General features: G+C 40.4%; 1 protein-coding gene across 1 annotated transcript in view; it reads right to left on the reverse strand.

The window, feature by feature from the left end:
* Positions 1 to 16,337, reverse strand: part of GRIK2 (glutamate ionotropic receptor kainate type subunit 2) — an 805,806-nt gene that overhangs the window by 547,544 nt on the left and 241,925 nt on the right. The window contains exons 2-3 of the mRNA XM_019520163.1: positions 8,855 to 9,022; positions 4,388 to 4,645 (exon numbers count right to left, since the gene is read on the reverse strand). Of these exons, the coding sequence (XP_019375708.1) occupies positions 4,388 to 4,645; positions 8,855 to 9,022 (426 nt within the window). The remainder of the gene's footprint in view (positions 1 to 4,387; positions 4,646 to 8,854; positions 9,023 to 16,337) is intronic.

Below are 16,337 nucleotides of genomic sequence, written 5' to 3' on the forward strand. Positions count from 1 at the left end.
TGTGTGTGTGTGTGTGTGTGTGTGTGTGTGTGTTTTGCATCTGATGAAGTGAACTCTTGCTCATGAAAACTCATCCATCTCTGATTCAGTTAGCCTCTCTGGCTCCAAAGACTGACCCATGTCATGTTCCACTTTCTCAGTGGGAGTCTTCTGCACTTCTACCATAGCAAGATTGAACTCGATCCAGCTTGTTCGGAAAGAAAACATCACCTGAACCAGCACCTGTCACCTATAACTGAGAATATTTAATGAACAAAAACCTGAATGCTGCATCAAAAATTAGACCCTATTTGTTTGGGTTTTTTTTTTTAATATATCTTCATTTCCCCAGTATGCATAGACTCATGGTTTTATCTGGAGATGTATCCTTTAAAATATCCGGATATCTGTTACAGTATAAATCAGTATACACTTTCAAACTACCCTTCACTTTTTCCCTCTAAATACAATTCCACATTGCCAGCAATACTTAAGTACTTACAGAAATAATGACTATACAAAGTAAATACATCTTTTAAAAATGAACATTTTTAAGAAGGAAGAAAAGAATACCATATAACTTCTGGAGCATATTGTTACCATTCCTATGAATAGATGTCTATTTTGGAAATATTCATTTGGAAAGAGAAATTCCATTATCAAGGAACTAAATCATGAACCTGAGCGGCTAATATTGCCATCAATCCTAAATAGCTCTTAGAGGGAGAGGAGAAGGGATAGCAGTAGAGAAGAAAATATACACTGATCCCATATTTACATTCTCTATGGCCCTGGTTAGAAAGCCAAGATGTGCATACAAAAATAAACAATTTTTGCCTGATTTATTGTTCCCATTCATTTCAGTGGCTTTGAAATTAAGCCTCTGGGATCTCTATTAGATTCAGTCTTTTAGCATTAGATGAAACTCTTTTGGTTTCAGCCCAAGCCTTCAACCATGGAATTTTTCACATAAGAAGTATCCATAAGGGGCCTGGACCTCTTCTCAGACCAGAGTAACTGTCTTCTTCAAAAAGCGTTTTTTAAATCAGTTTTTAGGCCAGCAGTAACAAGATTTAAAGTCTAGGTTTTTTAAGATTGACAGTTTCTCACAGCTAAGAGTTGCTCCCATATGTACTTCAAAGGCAGGCAATGCTGTGGACTTCCCAGCAGCGTGTCCTGCCTTTGAAGCATTTGAAGTATCCGAGGGAGCTGCTCTCAACAAAGAGATGCTGGCAGTTTTTAAGAAGTAGACTTTAAAATTATTTACAGACAAGACCATGAAAAGATTGAAAGTTTATTTTTTAAAACAGTGTCGCCCTCCCTCCAACCCCCATCTAGAGAGACCATCTTTCAAGATGCTTCAGCTGGGATTGCAAATTCTCAGCTGGCGCTGGCAGTTTCAAAAGGTGAAAATTCAAGGAGACTTTAGAAATTGATAAATATTTTAAATAAATTAATAAGGAACCAAAAAAAGAATGCTATAGCAACTTTACAAATGTAGAGCAATGAGTTTCTTGTTCGTGGTTATTTCTGAGGAGAACTAACCAACAACAAAAGGCATTTGCATCATATTAACTGTTATCTTTATATACACACTCTTTTGCAGTTGTGTAAGCAAAATGCTACGTCTATGTTTATATAGACGGTATACAACAAGTTCAAGAGATACCCCTTCAACCTAAAATCTCCGGTCTACATGATCACTATGCAAATATTTTTACACTGGTATAAAAAATTTCAAAAAGCAAAATGAACAAACAAACCCCGCTCTTGTCCTCCCCTTCTCCCCTCCACCCAGATACCCAACATAGCTCATCAGGAAAAAGATACGTTAAAACAAACTTTTCATGTGAAAGTGTGTTTGGATAGATTATTTAACATGAGTATCAATTTGAAAAAATAAGTTTTGAGTATGCAAAAAATGAATATTTTTAAAGGGAGGAATTCATTCTCCCATTATAAATTAATTTACTGTAAGCCAATTATATTAAACAAATTGTAAACCAATAAAAAACAAATGAACTATTTCAGAATTATTCAAATAAAATATTTCCAATTACTTGAAGGAAATCACTGATTCATTTTCATTTTTACTATATTTTGAAAAATTTTGTGACCTTTGTCCCTATCTGGACAGGAACGTTTTGAAATAAAAAAAATTGTGGAACAGGAACATCATTCCATACCCATCTCTACAGATTATACTGCTAAGCTTGAAGATAAGTTTGATCACCTTTTGTTTATGAAACATTACTCCTGATAAATGACTAGGTTGAATTCCTAGTAAATAATATATGCCAGCAAACATTTATTCTTTATTTGTATCTAAGCACTGCTAATTCTGTTCATAGCTAGGCTATTCCTATCACTGTTATCACTCATGCTCACCTCCACACCATTTTTATGCTACACTTCTTGGTATGTCTTATCAGCTGAAGATATATGTAGAAACTATATATTTGTACTGTTGCAAGGACACCAGGCCTCCATTGGGATTGCATCCACCTCTTAATGCAATACTGATCACTGATATGTTTCCTCCTTTTTTAAATGTTAGCTTTCATCTGTCTTTGGACTTGTAAGTTTCAGCTAGAGGCCAAGTTACACAAAAACATTTTCCATAAATCCCTGGCCCATTTAGCTAAGATGTAATCTTGAGGTTCATGTTGCTCAAAGAGCTTGACCCTTAGTGGCCATTCAGCAAAACTGGGATGGAGTCACCATCCAAGAAGCTTCCTTACTTAATTTATTCCAGTTAGCTTCCGTGCCTCTTTCCCAACAGTCATCTCTTCCTGTCATCAAGTCCTTGTTTTGACCTTGCACTTGCTAGAAGAGATGTCAAATAAGAAGGAAGGGTTCAGGGATTATTTGAAGTATGTTGGTCCTTGACAGGGCAGAACAGATGTGGAGTAGAATGATATGGAATATCAAGAATCCTCCTTGGAAGATAAATGTTTAATTTTATCAAATTTTAGTCTACAGAGGAAGTCTTCAAGGTTAATTTGCTTTCAACTCCTAAGAGCCAAATCGCAGAATTAATTTTGCAAATCCCTTTGCAAATCTTAGACTGCAGGTTTCAACAGTCCTATGCAAAAGTGAAAATAGATGAAAGCAAGAAAGCTTTTTGCCTTGTTTCCCATCTAGCTAACACCAGGGAGCAAGGTCAAAAATCAACTGGTACACACTTGCAAGGCATACCATCACCCCTTTCCCATTGCCTTCTATTTTTAGGATCCCTGCCTTTTCTCTTTCCTTCTTTCTTTTAATTAAAAAAAAAACAGCTGAGGCAGGGCACTGTTTGTGCCTGCCACTTTAAGGGCCTGAAGACAGCAGCCAGGAAGTGCTTGATGAGGGCAGCCATTCTGGATTTAGGGCTGCCCATATAAACAGGGAATTTTTCTGCTGGAAGGCCAGGCAACAACATTGCCTGGCTGCAGGGCTGCTGGTATCATCTGAAGGTAAGGGCAGGAGCTGTAGAGGATGGTCAGGAGGCTCCTGGTCCTGGGTATGACCTAAAACTGCACCCTGCTGGGATTGGGTGGCCTGGTGGGGCTCTCAGTGGTGCGGGAGCCCCCAGGAAATGCTAGGCTAGTTACCACTCCAGTGAAAGGTGGGTCAGGGCACCTTAATCCCAGCTTCCACAACCGGGTGGGTTACCCCTTTGTAGGGTCTGGAAGGTGGACCCCAGCGAGAGAGTGGGGCCATAGACTCAAACCTGTCCTGACATCTCCTAACTGGTCCATGCTGAGGCCAGGACTGAAAGGGTTGAAAGGCCAGGGGCCCACCACACAGGACACCCAGAGCTGAGGGCCTGGGGTTCCGACTGGCCTGGAAGTGGGCCAGGGCCAGTAGAGCCAAAGGTCCTGGGGGGACCACACCCCTAAGGGGGAAGCAGCTCAGGGAGCTATGCAGTCTGGAATGAAGACAGCATAGGCCTCCTGAATGGAGGGATCCAGGTGGGGTTCAAATAGCAGGATTCTGGGGCCCAGTGTGGGGCTGGTGATATTGGCAATAGCTGGATGCCATCTGTGAGGCTTGGGCTGTGGTGTAGGGGAGGAACAGAGCTGCAGATAGCACCCCCTGGCATCGGACAAGAAATGGGCAGTTTCACGCTTAATTAACATAAATTAATTAATTAACAACAAGGTATGGCAGATGAGAAGGCAGGCGGTTAGCCCAGAAACAGGTGGGCGGGCCACAGGAAAATCGGCCCCGAGAAGGCCGCCTGTTACACCAACCATATATAACAATTGCATGTTATGCTGCATTTTACTCATAGAATTACCCATCTCTTTCAGTTATGAGTATTGAAGATCATTTAAACTAAAAATTTAAAATAATTAGAAAACACGTATGTACATGCACACACACAAATACACGTGTACACAATCCAGTTGATTTGACTTACCAGTGCTGTCATCATATACAACAGTGACGGTTTTCCACTTGAAAAACTGCACCAGGTCAAGGATAGCACGACTGAGTGAAGAGAAATCTGGGTAGAGGCTAACATAGAAGGAGTCTTTGTTGTCTGACACCTGATGTTTCCAGCGAGTCTGTATATGTGGTACACCAAGCGCATTGCAGATGGATTGCACAGCATTTGCTGAGGAGCTATGGGAAGGTCCAAAGATGGCTGCCACCCCAAGGGACAGCTGATCACAGGCTGAAGAGGAGACAGAATTCTGTCAATGATGAGAGGAGAGAAGGCAATGTGCCAGAAGGTATTGTACTATTCACATTAATTAAAAGGAACTCCATGAAATTTAATTAAAAACAAGAAAAGAAAAACAAGTAAATTCAAACACATACAAACAACTTTCCTGAAGGAGTTCCTGTCCTATTCAGGTCTAACACTTGGCTTGAAGACTTTCACTTTAAATTAATAATTGTAAAATAATTCTTTCAGTTTCCACTGCAATTTAACATAGCATATAAGTACATTTAGAAAAAGCTCCCATTAATGCATACAAGTTGCAAAGACTCTGTTCCAATACCTCTGTTTGCAAATCTCAGTGAAAAAAATCTTGACTCCGGAGACTGAACATATGGGACTGAACCCTTAACCAGAATGTTTTCTATGTGAATTTCTTCCCCAATCCATCCACTCTATTTACATTAAGAACCAAAGAACTCAACATTTCCACAGGCTTAAGTGGATTTCATCCCAGAAGAACAATGTAACATTAAGTGCAGATGGTGGCTTATGATGATCTCAGCATTTGGTTTTATAAACTCCAAAAGGATATCTTGACTGGCAGAATGCAGGGGTTAAATGTTTTCCCCCAGAGGAGATTATATTTTGAACTTTAAAAAATGAAGTCAATATACACTGTTACACACATACTGACAAAGTATTTAAAAATATCCCCTGTATGGCCATGCATCAAAATGTCACAAGTTAAAATTTGAGGGTTTTTCCCCTCCCTCCCTTTTATAAATTAATATTATAAAGTTAGAGAGCTTTCTCTGAGCATCTCTCTCAGACTCATATATATATCTCTATCTCTATAAATAATAAAATGCACATACACACATATATATGGTGGAAAGAGTGCCATAACATTATCTCTCTCTCTCTATATATATCTATGTATATAGCTGTATGCAGATATCGTTATGGCACTCTTTCCACCAATTCAGAATCAAAGATTCCCTGGAGAAGTTTAACTTACTTAAACTGTGACATTATGACTATTAGATATCTCTTACCGAGTTTGAGAATTATGTAGGAATGTACCTGTATTCATACAGAGCACCAGTGACTAAAACCTGGGGTTCTCAAAGGCATAAGATACCACCTGCATGCGTCTCTGTGACACATCAAAAGCCTAAGCGACTATATTTTAATAAAAACATTTATGCAAATATTGCCCTTTCTGAGTGTAATCCTTAAGCTTTATGCAAATGTCAGTAGATGGGATCTCTAACAACAGTGATAACTACCAGATGGTTTTTCAATGGGCTTCCCCCCCACACCCAATTCTTCCCCTCCCCAACTTCTGCAATTTGAAAATATGATGATTTCACGCATGATTTTATATAGCACTGTTCTATAAGAGGCCATACCATTTCCCCCTCTAAAATATTAAGGGAAATTACCCTTCATTCAAAAAACATTTGGGGAAGTTGTGATCTTGTCTTGAGGTTGTTCTTTTGTGTGGTATCTTTAAAAACTCATTACTCGCTCATCTGTATTCAACTCCAGGAGTACGCGGAATGAGGAGGTCTAAACAGACTGTATTTTCTACGCAATGCCTGCCTGCTCAGTAATGGACATAATCATGAACCCCATTAACTAAGCAAATGCCTTAACCTAGTTGTTAAAACCATATTTTGTAGCCACAATAGTAAATGCACCATTTTATGTTAACCTTTAGACTTTGATTCCTGACCAAAAATCCTTTCAGCACAAAAACAATTGTCAAATGCGTGAAAATACTTTGAATTCATGAAGCCATGAACTATAAGAGATTATACACAGATTTTGATATAATTAGCTACAACTGAAAGGGGCAGCATCTCATCGTCAGCTACATATGGGAGATATGCATATACCCCAAAACATCTAGTCATTACTCATATGCAGCTATTTTAATGCTCACAAAGCTCTTTTGTCTAATGAATTGCAGAGTAAGACTAACAGAGGTAAAATATACATTTAGGCTTAGCTTGATTTAGAGAAACAAACTTGTAGTGCTGCCGAAAAATAAATAAGAGCTGGGAAAATTAAATTTCCATCCTTGTACCGTCTTTGTTCCCTAAGGAGATGGAGAAAAAATGTATTCTGCTATCCAGCCCCAAATATATTGTGCCAAACAGTGCACAATGGATGGATTCCACCCCACTACTAAACCATTCTCTGAGGACTGGGAAGGAGCAGTACCCAGAAGAGCCATCTAATGTGGCTCTGCTCAGGGAGTATTTTTCTCCCCTTTATGCCCCTGCACTGCCATAGTATATTTTTAAAAGGCTGTTAAAGAAGTCACTGCAGCAAATTCATGCTGCTATTACTTGTACAAAATAGGGCAGTATGTTCTTTTTTTACATTCAGCAATTATTAACACCTTTATTAAGTAATGCATATGGCAAAACAGGTGATTGGAGCACACAAGTGAAAAAGGCCAAGCCCTTCAGCCTTTCATAAAAGATAATAAGCCTCCTCAAAGTCAATTGCTTAGTATTTTAAGCCAAAGCTTTAATCAATATAGTGAATTTCCCTTAATTTCCCTTTTATTTGTTAAAAGTAACCTATGTGTATATGCATTTTGAAGCAGCAATGAATCTTTTATTTTTCTGATTTTTGTGTGCAGTTTCTAAAAGAGGATTAAAAGAAATATTAGCAGCCTAGATTCTGCTATCCAGCCCCAAATGTATATGCGTCATTACTGTAAACCCAACCTGGCACACTGAGTCAGATCAACTTATGCATTTAGACTCAAAACCTCTGATAAAACCTGATTAACTCTCTTGACCACCCTTACTATGTTATCAAATAGAAAGACACATATAATTCCCTTTCTGATTTACAGGGGCAAAATGCTTTAGAAATGTGTAGAATGCCAGAAGACTCAAACATGAATCAGATACATGCATATTTTAGGAATAAAAGACCACACAGACAAGTCTCACAACATCTAATAGCCTCTCTTTTTTAGGTCATTATGTTGGATTTCATACCATTGGGATACAGTATGTTTGTAGCATCCCAATGCTACAGTAATCTGAAACAGAAGATACTACCACAACATTTGTTTCAGAGTTTACATTTTAAAAAATCTATTTAAAACTTGAGGTAAATCTCCAGGCCTCTTTTCAGCAATCCTTCACTGTTCAGCAAAGTTCTGAGGCTCAGGCATAATTTTTACAGTCATGCATAAGTCCTATTGACTTCAATGAGACTTAAGAATGATCTTAAAGGCTTTGCTGAATAGGGACTTTAAAAAATACTTAAATGCTTAGAACTAAATTTGAGCCCAGGTAAACACATAGGAGGAGGATTTAGTTATATAATGATAGGCTGTCACAACATTCAGATCGAGATTCTGAACAGCCTAACTCAAGAGATCCTGTTCAAACCTATCTCTAAATTTGACAGATGTCGGAAGCAGCAAGTAAGGGCTACCTCTGTCTTAGGAACCCTTATTTCAATTTACTCAGTGGCTTCTGCCGAAGTTTGATTAACAGTGTCAACTTTTTGTGACTATCTACAAAACAGGAACTCTCACTTCAGTCATGAAATAGTCTCTGCTCAGGAAAAGCCTAAAAGTCACTCCCCTTAAAAGATGGGCAAGATTTTAAGGTGCATCTGTGCTATAGTAACTGCAGCTCAGTTGATACACCCAAGCTAACTTTAAACAAGTAACTCAGGTATAGCTAATCAGCATAGATGTGGCAACTCAAGGCTCACCTAGCTTGGCAATTTTTTTTTACATGAGGTACAGTCACTGCAGTGGAAATATATCCTTGATGACAGCATGGAGTCACTTGCAAAGCATAAAGGGCCCAGTCCTATGAGGTGCAAAGAGCTATCAACTGACCCTGACTTCATGTGGAGTTAGGGGCAGCCAGTAGACCAAGGGACAGCGACTAATCTTGAACTTCATGCAAAATTGATTTCAAATTTTAAATATTTAAACCTAAAAGGAGTCTCTGAATAAAGGCAGTGGAAGCAGTGCTGACACAACACAATTTTCGAGCTGTTAGCTTTGGAGCCTTTAAGGACAATCTTTAAAGATTGTCTTTTGATGTCAGCAGTGCATGCCATAACCCTGTACAGTATCATTCCATACTGCTTTATCGATGGCAGTTTTTCAGTTGTGTGGTCCAAGTTAGGTTTAGCTGACATAAAAGTTTAAAATATGCAAAAGGTTACCTTTTTTTGATGCTTCAAAACTGTCATACAGATTTATCTTTTGGGTATCATATGTTAATGTGGTGTTTGGCAGTAGAGTTCTGTTTCTGTTGATTGTGTTTACAGCAAATCTGAAGGCTAATTCCTCAGCTCCCATTGGGCCAGATTCCACACATTCAAAAATACCCCCTGATAAGGAGAAAAAAGGGAGGGAGAGAGAGAGAGAGAAGCCAGTTAGCCAAAACATGCAGCACACTTTTCAAATGATCATTTCCAAGTCAGACACACATTCATGGGAATTTTGTCCTATTTGGCCCCCTGATACCAATGGAAAACCCTCTGTGACTTCAATGGGTGGTGCATCAGGCCTTGGTTGCACAATAGCAACACATATTTATCAGAGGATCAAGTTCATACAGCTTTGAATTGTAATGTTTTCTTATTTTCTCAACACCTTTATTCATATTCTACATAATTAAAAAAGGAATCAGTGTATAATAATTTGAACTAGGATTAAATAAAACAAGGTACTGAAATGTAAGAAAAGTGAAGAACTTGTGACATGAATGACACTTCTGATTGCACTCAAGTCCCTGCTATTTCCATATATCATCTGCTTCCTAAGAGGAAAAAGATATAAAATGTTTGGATGTCCATTCTCCATTGCATTCTAGACTTTCTATGCAGCTTTAATAGACTAAAATGTTCTGAATAGAAACACACACACACACACACTATCATTGAAAGCGGGGGGACTAAGCAGAGTTTTTGGAGTGGCTCTATGCCACCCCTTCTCACAGCTTTATGTGAAAGGGTTCAGATGTGCTCTGCTTCAGCAAATCTTGTCTAAGGATACCTCATTGTACTCAGAATGTAAATTCATCTTCCATGAGACTGTAATTACGAACACGGTAGGGTTCAAATATGGACACTGTAAAAACAGCTTATAAAGATACCCATGTCCCCATTCCCTCTGTTAGCACCATTTGTTAACTCCTTTGTGAGTTCAGTTTGTCCCCTGATTTCTTCCTTCCCCCTAACAAGGCTTTATTGGGACCAAAATCTGAGTAGATGCAAATGCCTACACCCATTTTGTACAATCACTAAATACTTGTAGGATCTTGTCTTTTCTTCCTTCTAGGTACACATATTTTTGGCAAAAAATGACTTCTGAGGGAGCTGAAACCTAGCACCCTGAATCAGTCCATTCACAGCTGAAAGGTTTTTAGAAGTGTAGTTTTCCAGGGCAGCCACACACAATCTAATAAGGCTTAAATGGAGGACAGCCAAGGGCCACCATGCCTGGGATCATCAATTATGAGTCAGGTTTTATTTCAGCTCAGCAGACATTTTTCATTCACTCTTTTGTACTAGCTTGTGCCTGTTCATTTCTGAACCAATGTTGCTACCTGGCTCTATATTACCCAAAAAATTCAGCACTCGGCTGCTTTTCAGCAGAAAGCTTTTGTCAGAGCCTAGATACAGAGAAGCTGACTCAGACTAAACTTTTCAAATTACAACCACAGTACAAACAATATTGCTGAAGAGCTGAGCAGCCAGCTACCCCTATTAGAAAAGAATGTGTATTTGGCAAGCACCTCAGCACTTCCTTTTTTCATATATTATTAAATACTAAAAGGCTTTTCATTTTACAAGCCTCCTGTTTCTTTCAACCTGTTTCTCACCACAGGATGGAGAATAGGTGTTAATTTTTTCCCTACAGATGAGCCCTTAAAATCCTGGTGAGAGCCCTGGGGATAGATGCTGAAACAATATTAATTTAAAAATAGACGTGCTACATACTGAGAACAGAAATGACAAATGGCCACTTAAAGGTTTAAAACTCAGAATGAAGCACCAATGGGAGGAGCAGATGCTTGAACAATATCTGGATATGTGCAGAAGTTATCAAAACTGACATCACCTAGATGAGAGAAATACGAAGAATCTAATCATGAGGCAATTAAGTAAATAGCTAAGAAAGGAAAGAAAAAACATGCAAATGTCTATAGTATACAGCTAAAGGTATCAAACAAAGTGAAAAGGGAAATTAAAACTGATTACCTGAATAATAAAATGTAGATTAAAAGAAGCCAACTGTATAAATAATTATTATATTTAGTAGAACTGATTTGAAAGACAGACCTCTGTATGCCATTTAGAGACTTACAGCATCTAAACATAAAAGCCAGACTGCGATGTGTAGGAGGATTCTATTTCTAATTCTGATTTCAGGAGACTATGAAAAATACTTTTGCAGCAGAAAGCATAACATTAAGGAACACAATTGATAAATATAGATATTAAGTGACAAGAAAAATGAAAGGATGTTTGCCTGAATACAATGAGAACAAAAATAGATTCTATAGACTTTGCTAAAGCAACTGGAAAATTGTTATTCAAATATTTGGATAAATAGATAGCAGGCAAACTGTAACAGTTATTAAATGGAAGTGACAAAGGATTCATATCAACACTAGAAACAGGTAATACAATATCAAAATAATATTTATTATTTTGTTTTTCACATTGGATTTATTTTAAAAATTCAGTATTTATCTCAAGCTTTTTCTATCCTTTCCTTTCTCATTTCTATTTACTACTATATTGCTCTTCACTTTCTATGAATAAGAAATTGAGGTGTAATCTCTTAGAGAAGTAATGCAAAAAAAAAAAAAAAGCTTCATCCCAAAGCAGAGGACACTAAAATAGATTTCAGATACATGTGCACACTCTTATTTATGGGCAAAGCCAACCCTCAAAGCATAAACTTTGGCTTCACTTCAAGACCATTTAGATTAAAGTAACTCATCTCCTGACTCCTATTACTAGGGACTTACTTAAATTGCCTCAAGACAAAGGGATTTTCATGGCCCACTTACGGTGTGTAAAGCTGATTTTGTAGTATTTTTGCAGAACCCCCTCCTTGCCGCCTATTGGATGAGGGGCCCCAGAAGCCCCATCACTCACCACTGATTGGCCAAGAGGCCAATCGCTCATCATCAGACTACAGCTTTGCATATGGCTTCTTAAACGATGTTGCCAAAACTCTCTTGCTTTCCTGACTAGCAGCTTCACTGAGTCTATGTCACTATCTCAACCTCTCAATAGCTCTCTCTCAAGCCACGTGTGCTATGGCGGCAGAGATTGCTGCATTTTCTTTATATTCTGGTAAGCTTTTCTGCAGGGAGGGCAATTCTGTAAAATTGCAGGAAATGCCATTTTCCACAGTGACTACAGAAACCACCATATTTTGTGGTTTCTGGAAAAATCGTAAAGCTATGATTGAAGTAGGTCCCTACCTGTCACTGGCAAACCCAACAAGGATCCCCAACGCTATACTTTGTGGCTCCATTTTCCCTGCACAAATACATTCTCTTAAACTTTAAAACAGTCATATCCCCATGCAGGGACTTAAGGCACAGCTTAGATTTGGGTTCCTCCTCCAACTGCTGCCTATCCATGTTATCCAATAACTAGAAATTGCAAAATACAAACATGGGAACAGAAGTCAGAACCCAGGGAATTCAGCCTTCCAGATCAACTCCCCTCTCTCTAGCTTGCTTTTCCAGCTCCACATATTTTCCCTGGTTGGCTGCCCAGCCGGCCAACTTCAACAGAACAGATGGAGGTTGCTGTTGGCGCTGCCCAGCCAATGGTCTTGCATTTAAAGGCACTTGTCTAGGAAGTATGAGATACGGGTTTAAACTTTTTGAGATTAACCTAGAGACATAGACCCTGCATCTCCCATACTATAAGCAAGTGCCCTAACCACTATGGTGTTCAGCTAAACTACGGTCTCCTCCCTCTCACAGCTAGGCTTCCTGGTTCTACTTCAGGCACATCTGCAGGAATTGATGCAGTATTATGCACTTTCCCAGGTGGAACAGATGTGCCACCATTTGGGGGGGGGTTCCCTCCCATTTGCCCTCTCTCTTGGCAATACTGCTTATGTTTAGTGTTGTTTGTCTGTTCATAAACAAGAACATTGTGCCCTATGACTTCAAAGTATTATCCTGGAAGCAGTGAACTGGTCTCAAAGGACATGTTCAGCATCTGACCTTTAAGGCCCTTTGTAGGAAGATTATGATGATTGTGTCATTTGCACTGATTGCAAAATCCAGAGGGGAAAAAAAACTGTACTCCCTACTGTTATGGAGTAACACAGTATTAATAGCCACATAGAATCTTATTCTCTGCTTCTTGAAAAGATCAGGATCATCATCAGTACCAGTATCATTATACTAATTACTGGATGTTTTGAAAAGAGATGAAGAACAACAATGCACAATCTATGAAGTATCAGAAGACAAGGTTGTCATTCTGGTTAAATTCCAAAGTGTAACAAAAACAGCATGCTAAGGGCTATGGTGACTGTACACTTACTGCCCCTTCACAGTCTGCATCATTTGTGTAACAAAGTTTAAAACAAACTGATTGTCAGGATGGGAGACTAATTTGATAAAAACAACGATCCTTTACTCACGGTAAGGCATGTTTAGTCATTACTCTTTCTTGTCATTACTTACATAGTTGCTGTTCTGATCTATTTCCTAAGTTATTAAATGTATTTCAAAACACAGTGCTGCTACTAACTGCATATTGAGATGCATGCAACCAACCACATTGTACTACCTGTGAAATGGAAATGAGGATTGGCCTTGATATTCACCTATACACGATTATAAAGAATACTGGCTTCCACAGGCTGTTAAAGCACACTGAGCTGTGTTATTCCCTCCTAAACAAACTGCTACTGTCATGCTTTGTATTCAGAATAACTTCACTAATAATCAAAGCAAGGCATGCACCACATGCTCCCAGATAAGCAGAGGGAAGAGTCATAAATTTTGCCATTGATAGGTGGACAAGCAGCCAAACCATTGCCTATCTTTGTACAGCAGCTTGAAAGAAGCGGGTATAGGGGGAGTGTCTTATTTCTAACAGGTATGGACCTGAAATAAGCAGCACCAATAGCTTTTTCAACATAAGCAGCAGCACAGGAAATGGCAGAAGTTGCTCCTCTACCTAAAACTGAGACTGCAAATGTTTAAAAGGATCAAAATGTCTATTTAAAATTTCAACACATCAAGGGGATTGCAAATCATGGATCCAAAAATTTAGTGGCAGCATTAATTGCTGTCTACTGCTCCCCTGCTGCCAACTCTCTGGTTAATAGGAAATGCCATGGGTTGGTTGACCTGACTTTGTGGGCCAAAAGTTGAGCACCATTGATATACACTGTTATCACAATTTAATGTATCAGTGTAAGAAATTAAGGTGTGCCATCTGCAAAAGGACACAAGGATTGTGGCTTATTGCACCTGACAATTAATAGGTCTTAATTCAGTCATGTAGGCATGTTAGCCCTTTAACAAAAGCTCACAAGATTCCTGCCACAGTTTACCAGTACCTTGAAAATGTGCAAATCCTTTTTATCCCCTTTTATTTCATTTTTTTAGGATATATGCTACACTCCAGGTGATTTTTCATTTTTATGTGACTGATTCTAAAGAAACCATCTTGCAACACATTGTCTGAAATGACATCTAGGATAGCACAGGTCTTCCCACCTACCTGACCAGACAACAATGGCTTTTTCCAATTCTTAAATCCTTCATGGTTAGGAAATCAATAAGGAAAAAGCATCTTTAGAACAAATATAGTCTTCTGTCAATGTTTCCAAATTATAAATAACATCTAGATAAAATTTGCTACTCCAATGTGAAACGCGAAGTCAACAACACAATTTCCAAAAACTCTCAGAAATATGATATATGCTTCCTTACTGCATTACAACCCATGTGTTGTTGTAACTGTATATAATCTAATTGAGCAAAAGGCAAGGGAGTTTTGCATATTATAAACCGATGGACACCAAACTGTCAATCCCAATCAACCGGTCGATCCCGGAGCCCCTTCAGGTTGATCCGAGTCTGGGGGGGAGGCTGAGTGTCCACCTGCATGTGCACATCCCCACTCCACCCCCCCAGCCCAGCAGGTGAAGGATGTGGGACAGAGCTGCGAGCGGCTCGTCTGGGGGGTTCAGGGAAGGGGAGACGTACACCCCAGGAGGGCATGAGTCTGCACTTAGGGTGGGATGGGGCCAGGCTTTTCCCTGTGCAAGTGTTTGGCCATGATGCACTTAGGCTGGGCAGTGGCAGTCGTGGCACTGGGAGGTGGGCTATGGGGAGGGCTGCAGGCACCCAAAAATTCACTGTAGCCCCCTCAGACCTCCTCCCACTACTGTCACCACCTGCCTTGAGTGTAGTGAGGCCAAACTCCCATGCTTGGAACAGCCTGGAACCACCTTCCCCTGCCCCTTGCCCCTTCACCCTTGAGGGCATGGGAGTATGGCAGAATGCTGCTGTGGGCTGGGAAAGCAGAAACCTGCACTTGGCTCTTCCCAGCTGGAATTCAGCAGTGCTGCACTTAGGGTGAGTGGCGGTGGTGCTGGGAGAGGTTTGGGGGGGCTACAGTGAATTTTTGGGTGCCTGCAGCCCTTCCTGTAGCCCCACTCCCAGCACCGCTGCTCAGCATGAGTGCAGCGTGACTGAACACATGCTCCAGGAAGAGCCCAGCCCCACCCCACATGCAAATCCAGGGGCACACACTCCCCATGCCCTCCTGGGCTGTGTGCCCCCCCCCACCTCACCCACTGGATAAGCCACTCGCAGCTCTGTCCTGCACCCCACTCCTGCTGTGCAGGGCCTGCCTCTGCCTCACTCTCTCACTCACTGTTGTGGGGGCGGGTGGGGGTGCAGACTGAGGCCCAGCAGTGAGGGAGAGAGCGGAGCACAGGCAAGAGCAGGGGCTAGGGGGAGTGGGGGACAAGCAGAGGCCGGGGGGGCATGTGCCCCCCCGGCCTCTGCTTATCCTACCACCCAGCCCAGCCAGGGCCCCACTCCCTCTAGGCCCTGCTCCTTCCTGTGCCCCACTCCCTCCCTCACCACTGGGGCCTTGATCTTCCCCCACCTCTGGGCCCTTTCCCTTCCTGCTACCCCTTCCCCCACAGACTTAGCTGCTAGGGGGCACATCCCCAAATAATTTTTTCTCTGCCTCAATCTGCCTCCTCCCCCCTGCCACAGACTGACTTGCAGGAGGTGAGGGGTAGTGGGGCATGGTAGACTTGGGTTGCTTTTTAATTTAAAAAGTGATCTCCTACCCAAAAAGGTTGGAGACCACTGTTATAAACCAACCAAAGTAGATACATATATATCACATGCTTTTACGATCTGAGGCTTATTTCTTTAGATGCTTTTATATTCTTGTCCTACTACAATTTTAGCAAATTGCCTACCCAAATCTTCTTTAGTTCCAGGAAAATTTTCCTATTTGAAACTATCAATACAATTCATTTGTGTCTTCCATTCCACATTCTACAAGCAGCCACAGCTGGTAAGCATTAGTATTTATATCTAGGCCAGTGGTCTCCAACCTTTTATGGTGAAGATCACTTTTTAGCACGCCAGGATCAACTGCACCCCCACCATGCTTCCTGCTC

The sequence above is a fragment of the Gavialis gangeticus genome, unplaced genomic scaffold (genome assembly GCF_001723915.1).
Source record: "Gavialis gangeticus isolate Ggan-Ray unplaced genomic scaffold, GavGan_comp1, whole genome shotgun sequence".
Lineage (NCBI taxonomy): Eukaryota > Metazoa > Chordata > Crocodylia > Gavialidae > Gavialis > Gavialis gangeticus.